At 39.0% G+C, this 25,782-nt stretch overlaps 1 protein-coding gene across 1 annotated transcript in view; it reads left to right on the top strand.

The window, feature by feature from the left end:
- Positions 1 to 25,782, top strand: part of GABRA3 (gamma-aminobutyric acid type A receptor subunit alpha3) — a 261,093-nt gene that overhangs the window by 219,738 nt on the left and 15,573 nt on the right. Inside the window, exons 7-9 of the mRNA XM_003804517.5 lie at positions 6,197 to 6,340; positions 16,555 to 16,707; positions 24,382 to 24,593. Of these exons, the coding sequence (XP_003804565.1) occupies positions 6,197 to 6,340; positions 16,555 to 16,707; positions 24,382 to 24,593 (509 nt within the window). The remainder of the gene's footprint in view (positions 1 to 6,196; positions 6,341 to 16,554; positions 16,708 to 24,381; positions 24,594 to 25,782) is intronic.

Genomic DNA, 25,782 nt, shown 5'->3' with positions numbered 1-25,782 from the left:
GTCATGGAATCAACCTAAATGTCCATCAGTGGATGACTGGATAAAGAAAATTGCTATATATATATTTACAAACACATACACAGACACCATGGAATACTACTCAGCCATAAAAAGGATGAAATCATGGTCTGCTGCACCATAGATGGAACTAGAGGCCACTATCCTAAGTGATATAGCTCATAAACTCAAATACCGCATATTCTCACTTATAAGTGGGAGCCAAATAATGGATACACATGGATACAGAGAGTGGAATAATACACACTGGAGATTCCAAAAGGTGAGAGGGTATGAGGGGGTGAAGATTGAAACAATACCTGTAGGGTGCAATGTTTCGTATTTGGGCAATGGGTACACTAAAAGCTCAGACTTGTCCACTACACAATATATCAGTTTAACAAAACTGCACTTGTACTCTCCAAATCTATAAAAATAAAAAAAAAGGAATAGAGAATACAGAAATAAACCTACATATTTACAGCCAACTGATTTTTGACAAAAGCACCAAAATACACATTAAGGGAAGGACAGTCTCTTCAACATATGGTGCTGGGAAATCTGGAGAATCCTTGGATTTTTACCATGTCCAAACCAAACTTAAGTTCCTTTCACTAAAACTCTTTGTGATCCCTATCTTGGTTTAGAGCCTGTATTCTGGTTACCTACCTCCTCAATCTTATATCATATCCCTTTCCCCGTTACATTGGCCTTCTGCCAGTTCCTAGAACTCTTTACCATGTAGAAGACTTTGCATTTGCTGGTTTTGGGGGGTTGGGGAGGTTTAGTTGTTTTGTTATTATTTTGGCCTGAAATGTTTTCCATCAAGCTCTTGCATGACTGACTCCTTCTCATTTCTTAATGTTTTAGATTAGAAACCACCCTCAGAGAGATCTTCTCTTATCACTGTATCTAATGACGCCCCTCCTCACCCTGTAACTCTATTTTCTTCATAGCATGCATCACTCTGTTACTATATTATTTATTTACTTGTTTATTGTCTGTCTTTTCTCACTAGACTGTAAGCTCAATGAGGTGATGAGGCCTCAGATGTTTTATGACCGCTGTATCTTCACTATCTAATATGATGCCTTGATATTTGTTGAACGGGTAACTGATTAAATCAATTAAGCAAGTGGTTTCTGACAATATTTCAAAAGAAATGCTTTCTCATTTGTGCTAACATGGCAAGATTGTTTGTTACTTCCTTTTTTCCTGGGGTCTGTTACATACCAAGGCTCAGATAACAGAAGGAGGCATTTTGCTAAGCAACTAAAGACAAGGAGTTGCTTTTGCCATTATAGCTCATATGAAATATATTGAGGGGCCCATTCAGCGAGTGCAAAAGTTCTAATTGTCAAGTAGATATCCTTTCTTCCGGAACCAGTCCCTCCGCCCTACCCCAGCTCCTCCATGGAAATAGAATGATTGGAATTGAGATGAGGGGGCAGTTTTATAGGAGAGAAGCTGAGGAATTAAAGGAGCCCAAATCCGTGGAAGAAGGAAAGCAGAAGGAGGTCTAACTGGGAAGAATTCTGCTCCCCAGTGGGTGAATAAATTCCATCATTATCCATGTACTTGGAAAAGCTACAATGTTAGGATCATGTAGAATCTTTTTAAAATGTCCTTTTTCCTTTCTTAACCACCATGAAAAGTCAAAAATTATAATCATTTCTACTTCTGAAATCGCTCTCTCCCACTCAGTTCAACCCACTGTCTAGTATATTATGCCTATGGGTCACTGACACCAAAAGGTATTGTGATGACCTTTTAAATACTGTCTTGGCTTCAGTTTCACTCTTTTCCACCAGCCATCCTTACGGTAGCTAGGGTGATCCTTCCCAAGCTTATATCTGGTCATGTCATCTCTCTCCTTTAGGCATGTCCACAACTCGTTGTGTGTACACACATGTATGTACACACGTGCGTATTCCAACAGAGGTTCCCACTTTCCCATTAGAAGTTTCTTCTGGGGACTATATAATAAAAACAAGAAATCCAGGACTGCAAAAACTCTTAGTTCTCAGGGTAGGCAATTTGGATTTTTTTTTTTTTTTTTTTTTTTTTGAGACAAAGGCCTTGCTCTATTGCCTGGGCTGGAGTGCAGTGGTTCAATCACAGCTCACTGTAGCCTTGAACTCCTGGGCTTAATTGATTCTCCTGCCTCAGCCTCCTGAGCAGCTGGGGCTACAGGCATGTGCCACCATGCCCAGCTAATTTTTAATTTTTTTTGCAGAGACGGTTTCTTTCTATGTTGCCCAGGTTGTTCTCAAACTCTTGGCCCCGTGCAATCCTCCTGCATTGGCCTTCCAAGGTGCTGGGATTACAACATAAGCCACTGCACCCAGACTAACTTGGATATTTTATGCTATTTATTAAGCTTCCTTCTGGCCTGTGACTCCAGTGATACTATTAATTCCTTTACCGCTCCATGTGCTCACATACTTTTTGCCTTGGCTATGTTGTTCTTTTGCTAGGAATGTCCTTCTTTCACCTACTAAAGGTGGCCTCATCTTCTGAGTATCATTTACTTTAAGAATCCTTCTGTAACACCCCACTCTGAGCAGGAGCAATAGTGCTCACCTCTGGTTTTACTTAACACTTGTGTTTATTTTACTAGTGTGCATACTCCTATATTCCAAATTGCACTACAGCCATTGTGCTTTCTCTGTCTCCCCAAGTAAATTGTGGGCTTCCTGATGTGATGGTGGCTACTGTGCCTTCACAGACTTTGTTTACCAGTACAGGTCAGGCTCCAAGCAGACACTCAATTGAGTAGTTTTCAACTTGTTTTTGTTTTTATTTTTAAATTCACATCTTCTTCTTCCACTTATTCATGTCTTTCCTGCTTTGCCCTCTATCTTATGAGAAGAGGGTATTTTTTTCTCCTCAAATCCCTCTGTTCCCATATATTATTGCCAAAGAAATTAAATCGTTGCTTTTTGCATGAAGTAAGTTGCTAGTCTGGAGAAGTGAATTTTCTGAGATACCGATAGCTACACAGTTTGTTGTCACATCTGCCTTAGGGTCTGCTTGGATTTTCAGGGTGAATATTCAGTGTTGTCTGTGCCAGGTACTCAACTTAAGTTAAGAGATCCAGCAAGAAATTCCTTTTCTTTTTTAGGGGTGGAAACAAAATCTTCCATTGCTTACTCTTTCCCTGAACGAACCTGTTCTAGTTTTTACACTGTCAAAATCTTGGGTAGATTGGATAGAACATGGCACTATCTTTAAACAAAAAGTGTTACAACCATCTGAATAGCAAAGGTAAGAAGACCTATACAGATGGTTCCCTGCTTAGGAGTAGGGGTACCCCAAGCATATGTACTAAAGATAAAAGACTCTGGGGAAAAATGAGAGCACAAGGGTCTTGTGAAATCACATTTCGCAGACCGTGTTATGACTGCCTCATATAATATCAGTGTAAATTTTAGGTAAGGGTATGAGAAGGGTTCTGAGAAGATTTTCCTTTCTTCTTGGTGATAATAGTTTAAAGGTCCACAAATCAAGCTGAGAGCCCTAGATATCCCATAAGTAGAAGAGGATGCTTTGTTTTTAAGGTGGAATTATAAGGAATCATAGCCATCTATAGGAGAAAGTCTCTAGACCATAGGTTATAAATTGGGAGCTTCAGGTGTGACTTGTTTGATCCATACACAGTTTACAACTTTTAAAATTATTTGCTAAGATTTTAAATTTGGGAGATGTCATATAAAATTCCACATTTGCTTATTATTTCACAAAATCAGAAGACTGACAACACACTGGGCTCAAATCCTACATGGCTTCAATCAATTGAGGCCAAATAGTGACCATCCCTTGTAGATGCTTTCCCTTTCCTCATAACCTCCATCACTTTCACCTTGCTCCCTGAAAAGGGAGTATAATATCAGTTGCCAGTAATCATCTCACTTGCACTTTTGTTTTACTTACAAGAGAATTAAGAGCTCCCAGTAGAAATGAGGAAAATGAAAGCGTTCTTGTACCATATCTATCAATTTTTTTAAAAAATTAAGACATGCTGAGATGGCTATATTTTAAACAAGATGGGAGAGTTTACATTTTCTTATAGAAATAAAGGATATTTTCACATCTTTAAGCACACAAAGTATGCTTTTGTTGAAAACAAAACTTCATATATCAAAATTATGCTATTCATTACAAAAAACTATGATTTATATATAGAAAAAATGCACAATGAAAATATTAATTAAAAAACATTGAAAGTTAGGTTTTGCGCTTCAATGCATACACTAAATGTTATTGCTAGAAAATGTGGTTATGCTTTCAGCAACAAACCTTTATAGGCATCAAAATATTTCATAGATACCAAACTTGTAAAAAAAAGTCTATTAATTGTATCAGAAATTATGTGTCCAACTAGAAATATTGTTGTTGTTGTGTTGAAGAAATGACTGAGACTATATACAAGGCAAATTATGTGGAAAAGTTAAACTTCCTGTGATATTTTCCTTTGCAGCTTATGAGAGCACAGATATAAAAAATACCATAGAGTTATGAATATTTGTTCATGATGTCAGTGAGAATTTTGATGTGATTGGAGAAATTTTTAGCATGTTGCTCATTACAAACAAAGCAGGAAATGACTTATTTAGGTGTATTGAAAAAGTTTTAAAAAGTGTAATGTAAGCAGATCACAATTAGTACCCATGAATAGCTGTTAATGTCAGACTTGTGAAATGTATATCCAACGTTGCAAAGTTTTGCAGGGACCCAGCATTTATATTTGTTTATTGGCAGATTCACCAGAAATTATTTGCTTTGTGGTAGAAGGTTTCAATAGAGTATATTAGGGGTATAGTAGTTGCCACCATGAGCTGTAGGAACCCCTCTTCCCCTCTGGCTTGAACAACAGGCAGCTCAAAACTTGAAGGAAAAGGGTATACAGTATGCGGTCAGCTTCCCTTTATGAGCCTGGGTGCCTGAGTTAGGGCAAGTACTCACCCTAGATATAAAATCCACGGTGGAAAGAGTTAATCATGTCAGGGAAGGAATCAACTCATTTCTTTAAGATACTGACTAAAGTTAAATAACCCCACCTCATTTCTGACCATTTCCCTTACTCACGCCCCTGTTAATCTATACAAATTCTGTACTTGACATTGGAATTCTAAATACAAGCCTTGACATTAATGCTGATGCAAAAGAAAAGGTGTCAGGTAGGTGTCTTGTTTGCATATCAAACTGATAATAAGTTATGAAAGAAAATCAATTATTGTAATTTTAATTTGGAATTTTTCTTTTTTAACTTAAAATATCACTAGTTTGAATTTTTGCTTTCTCTGATATGCTCACCCCATAATTAATTAAATTTGTACTACTTTTCTGCCAGCTTATTTTTCTTATAATTAGCCTCATTTACTTATTCAAGGTACCTCTGTGTTAGTCTGTTTTGCTTTGCTGTGAAGGAATACCTGAAGCTAGGTAAATTATAAAGAAAAGAGTTTTATTTGGTTCATGGTTATGGGGGGCTGTACAAGAAGCATGGAGCCAGCATCTGCATTTTGTAAGGACCTCAGGAAGCTTTTACTCATGGTGAAAGGCAAAGCAAGCCAGCGTGTCACATGAAAAGAGGGAGCAAAAGAGAGAAGGCGGTGCAAGGCTCGTTGAAAACAATCAGATAGCCCGTGAACTAATACAGCAAGAATTCACTCATTACTGGAGGGGGGTGGCACCAAGCCATTTGTGAGGAATCTGCCTCCATGACTCAAACACCTCCCACTGCACCCCACTTCCAACACTGGGGTTTGCATTTTAACATAAGAATTGGAGGGGTCAAATATCCAAATTTTGTCAACCTCTATGGCCCCTGTAGGCATTTGAGTCTGTGACATCTACATGAGATAATATTTTAGCCATTCCTCCCCCTGCCCCTACTGTCTACTGTCCAACAGAAGAAAAAGTTTATTGGCAGTCTAGAAGACAGTCATTGAAGTATGAGAACACTTTGGGTTCATTTCTATGTACACAGCATATACTACAGTAGCTGTTCAATGAGAGTTTATTGTATGGATGGATGGATGGATGGACGGATGGATGGACTTCAGTTGAAGACAGACCACATACCCAGAACTCTTTGAAGATGGAAGTTTTATTTCGATCTCATTTGAGTTTCGTATCAAGGGTAATCATTCTCCATTTCCTTCAACTTCTCTTTATTGACCCTTCTCTGCCTTAGATGCCTATACAACAGCTGAAGTGGTTTATTCTTGGACTCTCGGAAAGAACAAATCTGTGGAAGTGGCACAGGATGGTTCTCGCTTGAACCAGTATGACCTTTTGGGCCATGTTGTTGGGACAGAGATAATCCGGTCTAGTACAGGTATTTAACTTATTTTATTTAACAAACATTTCTGTAAGCTATACCACATGCCAGTCACTGTTCTAAGTGCTTATAACTTACTTAATCTTCAAAACAATGTTGTGACAAAGATAGTATTATCATGAGAAAACTGAGTATATAAAAGTTCAGTAATTTGCTCCTTGTCACAGTTATGCAATGGCAAAACGAAAATGAACACTTGTCAGATTGGCTCCCAAGACCATCCTCTTAACCACGACTGCCTGCTGCCTCTTGGAGAGTGGTGCAGAAGGTGAAGGGCATTAGGGCTAGAGTATGAGAAGAGAAAGCAGATGAAGGCCATGGTGGGGGAAGAGCTGAGCTTTGTTCCTAAAGATTTCATTAAAATAATTGCTTAACTCAGCCTGTGCTCAGGTGGCACATTAACTAATCCCAGAAAAGGTCAAGCACACAGCCAGGATGTCCAGGGAGTAGCCATGGAATTATTTTCTTAAGGGGATCACGTAACTCAGAAAAAAGCTTGGTTGGCAAAACCTGCTAGGTTTTATCAATGGCTAACTCTTGGATATTGACAAATGAAACTAGAGTTTTGTTCTGTGGCCTTAAGTCTGTCCATTTGGAAATGGCCCCTGAGCAGTTCAAGGGGCCTGAGGAACGATATATTCTGGATCTCAACTAACCTTAGAATGTTCGTCAAAATGGAGTATATGCTGGGGCCCACATATCACATAATATTTTTTTGCTATGAAATGATAGAAGCTTTCAACGTTAATTTTCAAGCAACACTTGTCTCTGTGAATCCACAATTATACATGTCCTTTTATCTCATTATCTAGACATACACTGTTCCCTCTTGTGATATCACAGTCTGTCATCTCCTCTGCCCCCTGTTTTCCCTCCACCTCAGAATCAGGGGAGGGTGCCTAAAAAAATCAACATTTGAAATGGAATTGAAGGACAAACAGGATTTAGAGATCTAGAATTAGTGTGGGGAAAGGCTATTCTTGACAAAGGCAATACTGAGATGTCGAAAGTCCAGAAGTATGAGAGAGCATGGCCTGTTAGGGAAGCTGAAAGCTGTTCAGAGTAAGATGCAGAAGAGATAAGGAGTGTAGGGCTGCAGGGGTGGGTGGGCTGTTCTGTGGGGTCCTGGCGTCATGTATGGCAGGCCTCCGGCTGGACCAGTCCAAGTGGCACAGGCAGGCAAGGTGTGGCTGGCCCTAATCTGAAGAATTCCCTCCTTCCAGTGGGTGAGCATTGCTGCTGGGGTCAAGTGCCTGGCTTTGGCAGAAGCAGTAGAGGTAGCTGGCGGTGGGAGTGTCTGGGCCACCTGGACCCTGTCCCTGTGTCCCAGGAGCGCTCCTGGCCATCGTGCATTGGCTACCTGGGCCACTGCGTGGCCAGGGCTCAGAGCACTGGGAGTGTGGGCAGAGCCAGACAGGGACCCGTCCCTGGCTCACTGTGCTGAAGGTGAAGCAGGGGCATTGACATACTTTTCCTGCACTGGCTGCACAGGTACTGCCAGCCTCTTTAGAGCCCTGATCCCGGGACTATGCAAGCGAGGAGGGAGAGGAGCCATTTGCAGGTTTCACACACCCTCCTGTCCCCTCACGTCTCCACTGGACCCCTTACATGTGTGAGCAGAGAAGCCGGCCTCCTGCTTCAAGAGGTGCCACCACCAATGCCACTGCCTGGTTTCCCCTCCCTTCCCCACCCCAACTTAAGGGAAAAGAGGGGGCCCCAGGAGGAGGCTGAGGCTGCAGCATCACGTAGCCCAAAGTGGTGCACTGCACAGCTGGGCCCTAGAGGCTGAAGGCCCACCCTTGCTGCTGCAGGGATTTCCTCCTCAGAGTGAGCAAGCAAGAGAAGTCCCTGTATCTGTTCACTCCCCTCACCTCCCCGTCTGTCCTGGGCACTGCCCACCTGGCATCAACTCTTGAGACCAATCCTTGGCTGCCCAATCAGACCCCACTCCCACTTCATTTTGGTAAACCGTGGTTGGTGTCATCTTTAGCACACAGAAGATACACGTTCATAACAGGAAAATTAGAAATACATGGAGGAGCAAATGTTGGAAATTAAAATTCTTTTTGTTTCCACTTTCTAGAAATATCTTAGAAGATTTTGGTACATTAACTGATTGTTTTACATTCAGTATTTAAGACGGTTCCCTTTGCATTTTCTGTATAAATATGTTTTTATGTAAATGGGGCCATAGTATTGATACTTTTTTATAAGCTGATTTTTATTTAATTTTATATTATAAATGTGTTTTCATGTCACTAATTGCACATAATCCAGGTAAAATGTACACAAGATTTAGTAAAATATTTAGCAATTAGAATGAACACACCACACATTTATTATTACTTGTTTTGGTTACTTAAAAAAAAAGTGAAAAGCCTTCCTGTCAGGCCAGAGCATAGTTGACAATGATGATAATCCCTGTTGTCACTAGGAAGTGTAGCATTTCATTGTGAAACTCAGTAAAATAGTATCTCTTTTTTGGTAATGTCCTCATATAGATGGATCACAATCTATTTAAACAATCATCCAGTATTATATTCTGTGTTTTAATGCTATAAACAACACTGTAAAGACCCTTCTTTTCCCTATAGCATTTTGCTCCTGTTTAAGTATCCGCCTAAGATACAGACAGGATTTGAGATTGCTATTTCAGAAAGTAGACACATTAAAAAAAATTGATACATATTGACAAACTGCTGTTCTGAAAGGTTAAACAATTCACACTCCTATTATCAGTGATGAGCAAGCCAATTTCCCCTCACTCTTGCCAACACAGGTATCATGGGTTGAATTGTGTCCCCTGAAAAGATATGTTTAAGTCCTAATCCCCAGTACTGCAAAATGTGACCTTATTTGGAAACAGGGTCACTGCAGATGTAATTAGTTAAGATAAGGTCATACTGCAGTGGAGTGGGCCCTAATCCAATATGACTGGTGTCCTTATAAAAAGGGGAAATTTGAACATAAAGACACACACACACGCATGCGTGCACATGGAGAACACCATGTGAATATGAAGGCAGAGATTGGGGCGATGCTTCTATAAGTTGAGAAACACCAAAGATTGTGAGAAAACAACTTGAAACTAGGAAGAGGCAAGGAAGGATTTCCCTACAATTTTCAGAGGGAGTGTAGCTCTGCTGACACCTCAATATCAGACTTCCAGCCTCCAGAACTGTGAAAGAATACATTTGTTTTGTTTTAACCCATCCAGGGTGTAGTACTTTGTTATGGCAGCCCTAGGAAAATAATGCAACAAGATATTGTCATTCTTGTTTTCTTACTGTTTATCAAAGTAATATATGGGTATAGTGGTAGAATTACTAATGATCAATTTTTGAGCATGTAATATGTGCAAAGCATTTCCCTGAGGGCATGTATTAACTCACTTAACCCTTGAACAACAGTTTGAGGTGGGTGGTGGTATTATCTGAGGTTTATAGATGAGGAAATCGAGGCTCAGACAGATTAAATAATTTTCTCAGGGTCACACAGTTGGTAAGTGGTAGAGCAAGATTTGGAAACAAGGCAGGAAACTTGCTCCAGAGTCTATAAACATAATAACTACATGGATCACTCCCTTTTTACTTTGCATCTAGAAGGAAGGAGGATGTAAGGAAAGAAGGAAGGCAAGAAGAAAGGCAGGGAGGGAGGGAAGGAGGAAAGAAAAGAAAATTAAAAAATCAAATAACAGGTATATACTGAAAAGGAGCAGTTCCCATTTTAACCACTTATCTTTTACTTCTGATGGTTCCCTCCATAGTTCTAAATAATGTGCTTATACTGCTATTTTTCACCTTTAGAGATGAAATATTGATTCCCTACTCTAAGGTATTGAGTGCTTATCTCACTTCCATTGCCCCTACCTCTCCTTTCCTCCAAGTATTGATAGCTGGATCAAATAGTTAGCTATATTTATTGATCTATCAACCCTTCTGTCCTCATATCCTCACCTTCTTTCTTCCAACTTCTGCCAACTAAAAGTTTGCTTTCATTGTAAAAACGGATTAAAATATACACTCAGTTCTTGCGGTAAGGAGAATAGTGGCCCCCCCAAAGATGTCCACATTCTATTCCGTAGAACCTGTGAACATGTTAGGTTACATGGAAAGGGGGGATTAAGGTGCCTAATCAGCTGATTTCAAAATAGATTATTCTGGATTATTCAAGTGGGCATAATGTAACCATGAGAGTCCTTATAAAGGAGAGGCAGGAAGACCACAGTCAAAAAGAAAATGAGTAGAAGATATTTTACAGCTGGCTTGAAAGATGACAAATGGGGCCACAAGCCCAGAAATGTGGACTACCCAGAGAAGCCAAAAAGGCGAGAAAACCTATTCTTCCCTAGAGTCACCAGAAGTGAAGGCAGCCCCACCTACATCCTGATTTTAGCACAGTGAGACCCATTTTAGACTTCTGACCTTCGGAAGTATAAGAGTATAAATTCGTGCTGTTTTAAGCCAACAAGTGTGGGGTAATTTGATAAAGTACCAATGAATAGAAAACTAATACTGTTACATACCCCTAATTAAGCTTTCAATACTTTCTCTATAGATTGATTTAAAAAGCTCAAAACCAGCAAGGGACATTTGTATTACTATGACTGTATGAATACTGTCTTTTGTTGGGATTGCATTTCTTGTTTAAGGGCCTACCACCCACTTAAATTTCCCTAGTTTTCTGTAGAAAGACCCTTCAGAGTATTTTAGATAAAGGCACTCAGGTTATCTTTCTTTTGACTGGGAGAGTAAACACACTGATACAGTCATTGTGCCTATGGAAGTAGGGCTTGTAACTTTTCCAAGTTCAGATCTGCAGGAAATGTCCCTGTTTTCCATTCCCATTCTTGAGACCCTCTCCCTGTGTCCCTGCAGCCTCCAGGTCTGTGTCCTCTCTGGGCATTGCCAGCAGGGACCTCCCTTGTAAGCTGAGCTCCCTCTGCTGCTTCTCATCTACACTGAGGCCTGCTTTCTCCATCAGCACTTTCTGAATTCCAAAATTCTCTTGAGCTCTTTCATTCATTCTTTCCTGTTGTTTTCTTTCTTATGGGTTTATTCTATTTTACTGTCTTCACTGGTACTTGATGAAGTCTTAAGAGAAAGAGGAGGTAAATGTTGCTGCTCAGTCTGCTATATGAATTGGACATCTTTCCAACTTTTTACCTACATTTTTTAGGAACTGCATTATTTCCATTTTTAAAATTTACATCTCGAATATAATCTGGAGTTTTATTTTTGGTTTGCACTATGAGGTAACCAAATGTACCAGTATCCACGAGTGAATAATCGAGTGTTTCCTCATGGATATGAGATGCTTCTTTCATCATATACTAAATTCACATGTGTGCACATACATACACATACAAACGCATAAATGTGTGTCTATATTTTTCTTTTTCATTGTTGTCTCTCTATTCTTTATATGTATCACATTATTTTAATTATCAAAGATACATGTTTTCAAACTGTGTATATATACACACACACACATAATCTTTCTAGGAAGATACACAAGAGGCTGTTAATTGTAGTTACCTAAAGGAAGGAGATGTGAAATGGGTAATTTGGGGCAGATGTGGGAGGGAGACATTTTTCTGCACACACTTTTATACCTATTGATTTAGGAACCATATAAACATTATTACCTTACATATATATATATATTGTTTTTATTGTGACCATAAATTATGGGCATTCCTTTCTAAATTCTTCATACACTCTTCCATGTAGGGTCTAGAATATGAATGGAAATCTGGGCCAGAGAAAGGACCCACAATCCGTGGATGTTCTGATTGGAATGGCTGGCTTTCTCTCCAAATGCTGTCAGTCCTCAGTATGAACTAGCTTCATGCAGAGGCCGTCTGCTCTTTGCTCCAGATTCAAACATGTATTAAATAAATGAATGAAATTCCTCAAAGTCTGTGGCTAGTTGTTGACACCATCCCCTGTTTTCCCTAATTTGGCGAATTATTACATTAATTTTCTAAAAGGATAGTTTGGATGTATGATCCTTATATATCCATCTTTCCGAGAAATTTGATCATTTGTTAGAATGACAGTTTTATTATTATTGTCATTGTATATATTATTTCTTTAGATGTGTAGCATAGGTAAGTAAAGATAATGCATAAAACAGGACATAAAGAAAAATCAGAGAGATGGAGATAAAAAGAAAACAGGAGGCAAGATAAAGAGCAAGGAGTAGAGATAGAGAGAGGGAAAAATACCCAAGATAGATTTAAGAAAATATATCCACTTACTTTTTTATGATGAGTTAATTTGCCAAGCTAAAAAATCCTCTGTGTGTTTCAAAACCTTAGAAAATAGCTAAGTTGTGAATGTGTTTTACATTCTATTATCAAATATTTCATATTTAACACAGATGGAGTTTAATAGGCTGAAGTGCAAAGGCAGGAGAAAATTCCCCCAAATCACTTAAAGGGCCATCCTTCATAATAAGAAAGGCAGAGAGACACAGCAATAGCGGCAAGGAGGGAGAGAATCTAACAAATCCACTTCAGGAAAATATAGTCGGTTACGTAAAACATTATTTAGCTAAACTGTTCTGCGTTTCTGATACATAGATAATAACTAATTTATGAATACATATGCATTGTGTGTTTTACATTGTACCCTTGAATATTTCATATACAACACACACAACACAGGTGGTACATAATGAGCTTAATAAGCTGGGACAAAAGGGTGGAGGCGGGATGGAGGGAATTGTGAAAATCTTCCAATTTGATTAAAGTTTCAGTTCTCTCTTTGGCAGAGAAGAAGATATATAGAGATGGAAAATATCAGAGTTGTGTTTAAGAAAACTGATTAAGTTAATTGACATAATAAATTAATTTGCTAAGCTTTCTAAAAGTCCACTTGTAAGTTCCACCCATAGAAATGATCTAAGTTGTGAATACTCGTGAATATACAAAAGTGTCTTTCCATTGTCCCTTTGACAGTTTCACACTGGACCCGGATAGCCTCCAATACAGGGACAGAAACCAGGGAAATCTTCGCAACCTAGGTGTCAGTTCTTACTAAAGAGAATTCCTTTCACCTCTTCAGAAGACAGACAACAAGACAGAATGAGAAAGAAAGAAGTATAGAAAAGCAGAGGATTGAGGAAAATCAATGTGTTCAACCATTTTGAGTCAGTTATTCAAAACAAATGGTTAATTTGGTAATCTTTTGAAAAGTCCATTTGCTTTGCCTTTTAGATCCACAGAATGTAATTAATTTATGAATATTTATTACATCTTTTATATATTAAATATTTCACATGATCAGAGATAGGATTAATAGGTAGCGTTTGGAAATGTGAGATGGTAAAGAGGGAGAATTGCATAAGCTCATCAAAGTCCAACTCTCATGAAAAACAAATCCCCAATGCCTTCTCAGCGGGGAGAGAGTGAAGGAAAGGGAAAGGACAGAAAGAAGTAGAGATGCACACAGACAGAAGATAAGAGAAAGAAAGAAAAGAATTGAAAAAAAGAAGCAGAGAGAAAGAAAAGAGATGGGAACTCCAAAGTTGTAATTTTCAATTTGCTAAATTAAAAATAAGCCTACTTGTATTTTTTGTGTTCACATAAACAAGCTAAGATGTGAATACATATTCAATAAGGGTTGTATATTGAGCCTTGGATGACCAGATGGTGCTTCCTAGGTTTAGGTACAAGGGAGTGGGTAGAGTAGAAAAGTGGGAAATTGCCTCATTTGGGAATCCTGCCAAAACCAAATGTGGGTGGAGGAAGAGAGGTGAAAAATAAGAAGCTCTGATAAGAGTGCTATTAGAGCAGGCATATCGCAAGGGTCTTTGGGGACTATTTTGGGGAATCTGGCTTTTACTCTTTGAGAGATGGTAAACCATTGGATAGTTTTGAACAGAAGACAGACAAGATCTGACTTACGTTTTAATAAGATAATTTCTGGCAGCTGTACTATGAATGCATTGAAGAGGAGTCAAGGACAGAGCAAGCAGACCAGTTAGAAAGCTATTATAGTACTCTAGGTGAGACATGATGGTGGCTTAGACCAGGGTGGTAGCAGTAGAAGTGGTGAGAAGTGGTCAAATTATGGAAATATTTTGGAGAAAGAACTGGAAGAGTTGGCTGATTGATTGATTTTGTGTGTGTTATGTGTGTGTGTGTAAATGTGAGACAGAAAGGAGGGAGGGAAGGAGAGCAAGTGAGAGAGAGCAACAGAACACGGTGGGGTTGAGAAGTCAGTGGAAAGTCTCTTGGGGGAGCCATTTTGAATGGGTGTTGGGGATGGGGAGAGTGAAAACCAAAATCTTGATTTTTCATGTTAAGTCAAGATGCCTATTAGATCCCCAAGTAGTGATGTCTAATATATAAATCTTAGAGTTGAGTAGAGAATCTTAAGGCTCCTATAATAAAGTACCACAAACTGTGCAACTTAACAGAAATGTGTCTCACAGTTAAGGCTAGAAGTCTCAAATCAAAGCATCAAGAAGGTTAGTTCTTTCTAGAGATTCTGAGGGGAAAAATCTGTCCCTTGCCTCTCCCTAGTTTCTTGTGGTGGCTGTAATCTTTGGCATTCCTTGGCTTGCAGCTGCACCAGTCCAACCTCTGCTTGTTTTTTGCTTTTTTTTTTTTTTTTTTTTTTTTGAGACAGAGTCTCACCTGTTGCCCAGGTTGGAGTGCAGTGGCGCGACCTTGGCTCACTGCCAGCTCTGCCTCCTGGGTTCACGCCATTCTCCTGCCTCAGCCTCCCTAGTAGCTGGGACTACAGGTGCCCGCCACCACACCCGGCTAATATTTTGTATTTTTAGTAGAGATGGGGTTTCACCGTGTTAGCCAGGATGGTCTCGATCTCCTGACCTCGTAATCTGCCCGCCTTGGCCTCCCAAAGTGCTGGGATTACAGGCAGGCTTGAGCCACCGCACCCAGCCCTCTGCCTGCTTTTTACGTATCCTTCTCCCTGTGTGTCTGTGTTTTCACATGGTGTTCTCTTCTAAGGACACTAGTCGTGTTGGATGAGGGGCCCACCCTACTCCAGTACGGCATGACCTCATCTTAACTAACTACATCTGCAATAACACTATTTCCAAACAAGGCCACGGTCTGCGGTAACAGGGGCTAAGGCTTCAGCATATCTTTTTGAGGGACACAGTTCAACCCATAACAAGTAGGAAGCCCAGGTAGAAGTTATACATTGGGGAGTTATTAGAGTTTAAGGTATTAAAGACACAGGCTGGATGAGAATTGCCAGTGTCTGAGTGAGACAGAAAAAAGAAGTGCAAGTACAGAGCTTTGACATCCTCCAGTGTTTAGAAATTAAAAGGAACAGCAAAGGAGACTTAGGAGGAATGGTCTGTGAAGTACGAGAGAAACCAGAAAAGCATCATGGCCTAGAGGGTCTGTGAAGAGAGTGATTACAAGAGGGAAGAAGGATCAACTGCATAAAATGCTGCTGACAAATCCAGTAAGAGGGAGAATTGACTAATACATTTAGCAATATGGGGTAATTATTAGTACCTATCTCACAGAACTGTTAGGAGGATATAAAGTTAACAATCCACAAACACTCAGAAAATATTTTGGCACACAGTAAAAGTGCAGTAAGTGCTCACTCTTATTTTAGGAGTGGGATAACGTAGGTCAGTCCACATTCTGCTATGTGAACTTTTGGGTCTAACCAAGTAAGTACATTAGAACAGCGGAGCATAATGGTTAAAAAGCATAAACTGCGGACAACCTACCTGGGCTTGACTTTGGGCTTTACTAATTACTAGCTGTGTAACCTTATGCAAGTTGCTCCATCTCTCCTTGCCTCAGTTTCTTGAGCTATAAAATGAGGATAACAATAGTACCTACCTCATAGGGCTCCTGTGAAGATTAAATATTTTATAATGTTAAAGTGCTAAATGAGTGCCTATCACATAGCAAGTGCTGTAGAAGAGATTTTTATTTTATTATTATTTAAATGAGAACATTAATTTACTTGAATGAATTGTGTCAAAATTGTTCTGAGCAAGCCGTATTGGTACACTGATAGCATTGTTTTTTCACACACACACAAAAAACACACTATTTTGTGATTATTAAAGGGCTCTAGTTATATGAACTTGGGAGATGCTGGAATATTGAATATAAGATTAAAGAGCTTTGTGAATTGAATTGGGGCCCAACTTGATTTAGCAATGTTTATGTAGCTACATACTGCCTAATTTTACTCTCTCTTTAGGAGAATATGTCGTCATGACAACCCACTTCCATCTCAAGCGAAAAATTGGCTACTTTGTGATCCAGACCTACTTGCCATGTATCATGACTGTCATTCTGTCACAAGTGTCGTTCTGGCTCAACAGAGAGTCTGTTCCTGCCCGTACAGTCTTTGGTGAGTGATAATTTATGGAGCGTAAGGGAAAGTCTTATCATGCAGAGTCACAGTGGAGGTGAGAAAGGTGGAAGAATGGCTCCTGGAGAGAATGGGAGAAATTCCTGTGCCTAGCAGGAGTAACTGAATCATCAGACCATGGGGTTTTAGACGACTGAATTCTTAAGGAGGAAGTTAGAATAAGAAGACTGTTGGACCAGTAAGATACTGAAATGCTTCCCATTTTAGTCCTGCTTGCCCCAAAAGCTGGAGAGGGAATTATCCTTTAGTAAAAAAGAGAGGAATTTAGTGCATAGAGTGGAGAAGTTAAAGGGTTAGAAACCAAGCTGTCTGAACAGAGTATTGGATTGGGGCTTTGTTAAGATCTGCTTTTTTTGTATGAGTGTTTGACTTTGTGGCTTCTTCTCTAGCCTTTTTGAAAGTATGAGTTATCTGATATTGTGTAAAGGCCACACAAAGTTTAAAGGATTTCTTAATAGTACCCACGATCAAAGCCATTTTCTTCATCATGAGTATACTGATGTCTAGGAAGACATTTGCATATCATTAGCACTTTTTCCTCACAGACTTAAAACATATAAAACATTTCCTGCCTATTTTTCCCACTGTCGGAGATAAATATTAATTTTTTCAGCTACTAAACTGCCTCCATGGCAATGATACCTTTGAGGCATATACTTGAGTGTACTTGGTATCCACACAGAAGGTGTTTCTACCAATATCCTGAAGTTTTACTGGGAAGTGAAATAAAAAGTAAATTATGTTTTGGAAGAAGTAGCATTGTAGGTCAGGTATTGTAGGAGATAGCAGTGGAGAAAGAGAAATAGTGACCTGTAAAGTAGGAAAAAGAAAGAATAATCAAAAGGATGTGATATCATGGAAGTCATGTGAGGAGAGTATTTCAAGAAGCAGAGAATACTCATGTGGGTTGAACTGTACTGAGTTTACATGAGATGCAGACAGAAACTGTCTGTTGGGTATTGTGATATACTTGGCTGTTAGGGATCTTGAGAAGAACAGTTCTAGTGAAGTGGAGGGAACAGAAGCTGTATGAGAGCGGGTTAAATATGCTCACTTTGGGAAATGTAACAAACTAGATACCCTGAAAAAGCTTCCTTTATAAAATCCTAGAAAAGCTAGATAAAACATAGAAACCATTCTTTTTCATTTTTCCTTCCTTCTTCCTTCCTTCCTTCCTTTCTTTCTTTTTTTTTTTGAGACAGAGTTTCACTCTTGTTGCCCAGGCTGGAGTTCAATAGAGCGTTCTCGGCTCACTGCAACCCCCCGCCTCTCAGGTTCAAGCGATTCTCCTGCCTCAGCCTCCCGAGTAGCTGGGATTACAGGCACCCACCACCACGCCTGGCTATTTTTTTTTTTTTTTTGTATTTTTAGTAGAGACAGGGTTTCAACATGTTGGCCAGGCTGGTCTCCAACTCCTGACTTTAGATGATCCGCCCATCTCAGCCTCCCAAAGTGCTGGGATTACAGGTGTGAGCCACAGCACCCGGCCGAAACCATTCTTTTAAGCTAATGTCTTAACGTGAGCTTAAAAGAAATTAAAGGAAATACACAGGGGCCCAAATGAAAGAAGAAACTGAAAATTGAGTGTCAATCCCATTAACTGTACTGTTATGGCAGGAAGATAAGCAGATGGACTCCTGGTCTTGGTAAACAAGAGTTTGACTTTTTAAAGAAAGGCATTTACAACTAAGATTGTGGTAGGCAGAATAACGGTCCCCAAAGATACCCATATTCTAGTCCCTGGAACTTGGGAGTGTGACCTATACAGCAAAAATAACTTTGTAGTTGTGATTAAATAAAAGATCTCGAGATGGAGAGATTATTCTGAATTATCTGGAATGGGGCCTAAATGCAATCACAGTATCCTTATAAGAATCAGGCAGAAGGAGATTTGACTATGGAGGAGAAAGCAATGTGATGACAGAAGGAGGAAAGATTTGAACATGCTCTGCTGTCGGATTTGAAGAAAGAGGAAGGGGATCATGAGTGAAGGAATCCGTCATACAGCTCTAGAAGCTGAAAAAGGTAATAGATTATTCCTTTAGAGCCTCCAGAGGGAGTGCAACCCTGCTGACACCTTGACACTGGACCAGTGAAACTAATTTCAGCCTTCTAGCATCAAGAATTGTAAGAAGTCATTTAATTGTTTTAGGCAACTAAATTTTTGATAATTTGTTACATAAACCAAAGGAAATTAATACAAGGACACTTCCCATGAATTCAATATCATTGAAGAGTTACGCTTTCAATGCAAGGGAGTACTAGAAAAATACACTTACTAGTGCAGAGAGACAATAAAGAAGCATGTTTCTTTTGGCCTGGGCTTTGTGTGAAATATGAGATTCCTTGATAATTCATTTGCTAATTCAAACTTGGCCTCACATTAATTTAGAATTTATATTTACATTAATTGCATTGATGTGAGAACCTGCATGTTAAAATGTTTATATAAAAAATGATTGCAGAATTGTTTATGTAAGAAAAAAAGCAAGAATAGCCAATATATCCTTCTAAAAAAGAACAAAGTAGACAGACCGGGAGTGGCAGCTCATGCCTGTAATCCCAGCACTTTAAGAGGCTGAAATGGGAGTACTGCTTGAGCCTAGGAGTTCAAGACCAGCCTGGGAAACATAGGGAGACCTCATCTTAAATTTTTTCTTTTTAATTAGCCAGACGTGGTGGCACATCCCTGTGGTCCCAGATACTTGGGAGGCTGAGGTGAGAGGATTGCTTGGGCCTGGGAGGTTGAGGCTGCCATGAGCCATGATCATGCCACTGCACTCCAGCCTGGGTGACAGAGTGAGACCCTGTCTCAAAAGATTTTTAAAGAAAATAAGAAAGCCTAAAATACAGCCATATATATGGAAACTTGATTTATGATAAAGATGGCACTGCAGAGAATTAATTTGAGATTGATCATGGATTTAAGTATAAAAGTTAAAAATATGATTATCTTAGAAGAAAATATAAGGCAATATCTGTGCACCCTTTGGTAGACAGAAATTCTTTAGTTCACAAAAACATAATAACAATAAGGAAAAGAACTAATAAATTGGACTTCATCAAAATTAAAAATTTCTGCTCATCAAAGGATAACATTAAGATAATGAAATGGCAAACCATATCCTGAGATAAAGCACACTATATCTGTGCAGACCTAAAAAATATATATTTTGAAATATTTATATATTCTGAAAATATAAAAAGCTCCTAAAATTCAATAATAAAAGGACAAAGAATCCAATTTTTAAAATGGGCAAAAGATGTAAACAGATACTTCACCGAAGAATATATACAACTGCCCATAATCATGTAAAAGGATCCTTAACATCATCTTTTTTTAAATTAGGGAAATGTAAACTAAAACCTCATGGAGACATCACTTTAAATACTAGAATGGCTAAAATAAGCACTGAATGTATGAAATGGTAACAGTGGCTTATTGGTTAAACAATACATTTAGAATAAAATACTAGAACATAATGTAATATATATCTGTTGAGATGGGGGTATATGGAAATAAAATGTTCCAAGGACTTTCACTGTCAGAGAAAAGTGTTAAAGTATCAATTAACGTTATTTATTTTATTTTATTTTTTGAGGCGGGTCTCGCCCTGTTGCCCAGGCTGGAGTGCAGTGGTGCTATCTCGGCTCATTGCAACCTCTGCCTCCTGGATTCAAGCAATTCTCCTGCCTCAGCCTCCCGAGTAGCTGGGACTACAGGCGTGTGCCACCATGCCTGGTTAATTTTTGTATTTTTAGTTGAGATGGGGTTTCACCATGTTGGCCAGGCTGGTCTCAAACTCCTGACCTTGTGATCCACCCGGCTCAGCCTCCCAAAGGGCTGGGATTCCAGGCAGGAGCCACCACGCCCGGCCTAAAGTTATTATATTATATTTTATTTCTTAAGTCAAGGATGCATGCTGACTGAAACTCTCATAAATCTACTGGGAATGTTAAATGGTAAAATTACTTTAGAAAACAGTTTGGCAATGCCATATAAAGTTAAATATATGCTTACTATATAATCTTGTAGTTCCATTCTTTAGGTATTAACCAAGAGAAATGAAAGCATATACTCACCCAGACTTATATGTAAATCATCCCAGTATCTTTATTCACAATAGTTGAACACTGGAAACAATCCAGATACCCATTACTGGGTGAATGAATAAACAAATTAGGTAATATCAATACAATGGAATGCTGCTGTGAAATTAACAGGAACGAGCCATAGATAGATGCAACAACATGAATGAACCTAAAAATATGCTGAGTGGAGGAAGCCAGACACAAGTGAGTACATACTGTAAAATATTTATACGAAACTCTAAGAGAAAAATCTAATCCATAGAAAATGAAAGCACATCAGTGGTTACCTAAGACCAAGGAGGGGATGGCATGGGCACAAAGGAACCTTTGGGGAGATGGGAATGTTCTATAGATGATACGTATGAGAAAGGGCAGAAAGGGGTATCACCAGATGGTAGATGTCTCAAAAGAGCACAGGTTACAACAACACTGTGATCCGGTAATGGTCTAAGAAGCGCTAGACATCAAAGAAAATATGGATTCCACTTCTTGAGCTCTTGATTCTGAATTATCAACCACATTTTGAGAACCAAAACAGTGTATTCAAGAGGAGAGTCAGGTTTCAGTTAAGACCAAAAGGGGGTTATGCATTCAGAGAAGAGGGTGAGAAAATAGGTGGACTCACCAGTTATACAGTAGCAGAGTTGGGCAGTAAGAAGGGTTTGCGATAAAGGGTTCATAAGTATATGGGTGATAAGGTCAGATAGGACTTTGTAAAACAGAATTAAGCCTGACTGAAAGTGAATTAACAAATATCCTTGCCCTTGTGGTAGTGTCTGAGGTAAACAGATATATGAAATGTGATTAATTCTGATTATCTCCTAAGGGGAGGGAGAATGGGTGCTCATTTTGAATGCTGTGGTCTGAAATATCTAAATTTTTTATCTTTAGGACTTAACTCTGTATAAGGCACAAAACAGTTAGCAATGTTGGAGAAAAGAAGACAATAAGAGCTACATTAATAATAATAATAATATATTTAATAATTACCGTAAGAAAAGAACATTATTAACTCTGATGGGAACAAATGTGGTACAGTGGGCTACTTGGCTGTGCCTGAGAATTAAAGTCCTTTCCACTCATCACAGATGTGGTTTGGTATAAGAGACACATGTCATCACGTAAGTGCACTAGAAGTGCTCAAAGGAGACGAGGGAGGACAGTCAGTTCTACCTAAGCCTTTTCAGAAATGTTTTCTAGTCTTGAAAGAGAAGCACTGGTGACAGGCTGAATATCTTTTAAAATGCCAAGAATCTCTTTGTCCATCCATGAAGCGTACCAAAGGCTTGATTGAGGGCCCTACCAGCTCTGACTAGCTAAGAGCTTTCAAAAAGTTGACAGTTTTAATTAAGCCCTAGAGACTAGAGCTCCAAAAATCTCTACTGAGATACGGCACAGAAACACTTATGTTGCAATACAGTTCTCTCCATCTAAGCACTAGCAGCACACTGCTATGAATGTGTCAGAGTGGACAACTGCATTTGCTAATAACCGTTAATAAAGTAGCTTGTTTCTCCCATTAAGTAACTACTTGGTTGGTATGATCTGAAGGTTTTCAAGGCCTGGATCCATTCTCAGAGATTACCAGGTTACAGATTCAGAGAGTTTGTTAATAAGTATTAGCTATGTGGCAGATTCCTCACATGGCGTAAAATGTGTTTCGGCTAATCAGCCTTGATGACTCCCTGCCTAGTTGGTGCAAAGGTACTCCTTTAGGGTATTTCTGTTGAAATTGTACGGAGTCTTTTGCAGTCTGGATTTTCATTTATATAGCAAATATATAAGTAAGGTACTACAGCAGACCAAGATAGAAAAGGAAGCCCCAGAGGCTTCAGCACACATGGCTGACCCTCTGGGTAAAGTTAATGGACACAGTGCCTTCTCTGCTTGATTTCGCATATAGCCTCTTTCACCTCATTAGAAATTCATTCCATGCCCCACTTGACCCAGGCTAAGGAGGCTCACTTTCTCCATCCTCTTCAGCATGCCAACGCTCAGAAAGACATTCTGACCATTTCCCCTTCCTCAAGTTTGAATGACTTTGTACATCTACTGCTTTATCAAAATCCTGGGGGACAGAGACAGTAGGGAATATTCATAGATGGGCAAAATGGAGGCACAGAGAGAATAAAGAAATTGCCTAAGATATAAATCAAGTAAGTGGGAGCACTCAGAACATCTAACTTCTAGTGTAGTACTCATTGAGACTAGAAAAACGTCGCTAGCAATTGTAAAATTATTATGATAATATTGTTGTTAACATTGATTATACTTATACTATTATAATTAATTATATAGTATGACAACACTATTGTTCTAACAACAGTAAAGACAATAGTCATGTTAATTATAGAAGCTACTATTTATGGAATGATTACTCTGTGTCAGGTATTATACTATAGACTTTATGTATATGTATATATATATATACATAATCTTCAATCCCTAACAAATCTCTGTATTATCTGGTGTTATTACCCCCCTTTTACACATGATAAACTGAGGCTTTCTGGGGTAAAACACCTTATTCAAGGTCATATTACTAGTAGGTGAGGTTGCTCAGTTTTCAGCCTAGTTCATTCTGACTCTAAAGCTTATACCGTTAATCACAATTTTATATTATATATATATATTCACATGCATATCTAAAATATGAAAAGATTAGAAAAAATGTAAAATATAATTTAAATGTAAATAAAGCCTTGAATTTAGAATAACACTCCCCCCAAAAAAGAATCAATTGATCTAAAGACAAGCTTGGATTTGGCAAAAACTCACAAGAAACAGATTTCGGAATAGTTTTCATCGTTCACAAAGCCCAATAGGGACCTAGGGTGTGACGCAGCTACAGAACCACTTTCCACAATAGTTTGCTGCATTATCAGAAGACTGTCCAAAATTAAGGAAGTAAGCATCTTACTGAATTCCGACAATGTCCTGAGTCTTAGGCTCAGTTCTGGGCTATTCAGAAAAAAGAAAAAAAAAAAAAAGAAAAAAAAATAGGTTAGGGAAGGAAGTAAACAAGAAAAGGAGTTCATGAGGTGAACTTGAATCTCCATGTTCATTCTGAAGATGAGCAGTTTCGCAAGGAGCCATCACCCTTTTTAGGTCTCTGAAGGTCTGTTCTGGAGAGTAAGGAGCAGATTTTTTTTCCCTTGCATGGCTACAGAAGACACTCCAAGATCGGTCTGTGGACCAGTAGCTAGAAGAAGCCAGATTTCAGTTCGTGAGCTAGTTTTTTTTTTCTAATTAAAATGCTCTCTTACAATGAAATGGACTACCTGCTCTTTAATGGAAATGTTTAAGCAGAAGCTAGAGGACAACAATTAAATGTAATCCATTGCAGATGCCTATATAGTCTTCTGCCAATTGGGATGGGCTGGTTACTAGGTGGACCCAGCAGATTTGATAGTCCGGTGTTTTTTTAAATTTTTATTTTATTTTAAAAGGGCCATTTTGAGTGGGGTAAAGCTTCTCCTTTCAAATAGGAAATTAGTGATTTCATCGATAAGCTCTCAATGTCTTCCAGTTGCAACTGGTTCTCATCTTTCCTCTCCTCAGGTGTCACCACTGTGCTTACCATGACCACCTTGAGTATCAGTGCCAGAAATTCCTTACCTAAAGTGGCATATGCGACGGCCATGGACTGGTTCATAGCCGTCTGTTATGCCTTTGTATTTTCTGCACTGATTGAATTTGCCACTGTCAACTATTTCACCAAGCGGAGTTGGGCTTGGGAAGGCAAGAAGGTGCCAGAGGCCCTGGAGATGAAGGTGAGATATAGCAAAAGAGGAACTGAGAAGCACCCCCTGAGAGACCTGTATTGGGACCAGGAGTGGGCAGCCTATAGCCTGCAAGAACTGGGCAGGGCTATGTGCTATTCACTGGGGTCATCAATCCAATTCTCAACTGGAGTGCTTCTTGGCAACCTGGCATGTTGTCTGAGGGCAAAGAAAAGAGGGCAGGTATCATGGAGCGTTGATGTCTTATGGTGAAGGTTCAAACCTAAATGTGATGCTGCTAGACTCAAGGGGCACCTATTGGTACTTACAAAGTCACTCAAAGGCTTGGACTCTATCTTCAACCCAGAGTACAATCTCTAAGGCCACCTCTGCCCCTCTTTCCAGTATATTCAAATTACAGTCAAAACAAAATGATCATCTTTCTTTCTGTGTCTGCTTATTTTGCTTTCTGTACCTGGAATGCTCTTTGTTTTTTCCCATGCCTGTTAAAGACCTACTCATTCTTCAAGTCCCAACTGAAATGCTACTTTCTCCATAGAGCCTTTCTGGAATCATTCACAGATTTATCTTTGATTGAGGCATGGGTGCTCCTGATATTAAAATAATTTATTCATATTAGTTTTTGTCTTCCTCTCACTAGACTGTGAACATTTTGAGGGCAAGAGCTTGTCTGCCTCTTATTTCTAGCTAGCCAACATCCTTGCCTAGCATCTGACTCACAGTAAAAGCTGAATAAATGTTGATTGGATTGGTGCATTGATGGGAAGGAAGAAGAGAGATTAAAATCATTAAACCAACTAAATTGATAGGAATAAAACATGAATACAGTGAAATCAAGATTATTGTCCCTGGCTGCTTTAAATAAGTTCAGGTCGCTAGAACTAGATGAAGATTATCAAAATATGCTAAGAGGAACTGGCAAATGTGATCTCAGGACCATCCTGGTACTCCTCAAATAATCATGGAGAAGAGAAACGATAATGATTTTTCAAATTAGGAGAAAATATGTATTGCATAGAGTATAGATTGGTGAGTTGGCAAAATTTTTGAACAATTTTTAACTATTTAGATAAAATTTATTAACTCCTTGCTATAAATTATGAAGAGATAAGTGTAGTTCTACTTCCTTAATCTACTCTACCATAGGATTTTTTGCTTGGTTTTATTGTGCTTAATCTAGTTGTTACCTTTGTACCCTTAAAATATATTTATTCCTCTA

Source organism: Pan paniscus, chromosome X (genome assembly GCF_029289425.2).
Source record: "Pan paniscus chromosome X, NHGRI_mPanPan1-v2.0_pri, whole genome shotgun sequence".
In the NCBI taxonomy this organism is placed as follows: domain Eukaryota; kingdom Metazoa; phylum Chordata; class Mammalia; order Primates; family Hominidae; genus Pan; species Pan paniscus.
Note: the sequence above shows the minus strand (reverse complement) of the source record. Positions and strands in the feature narration are given on the sequence as shown.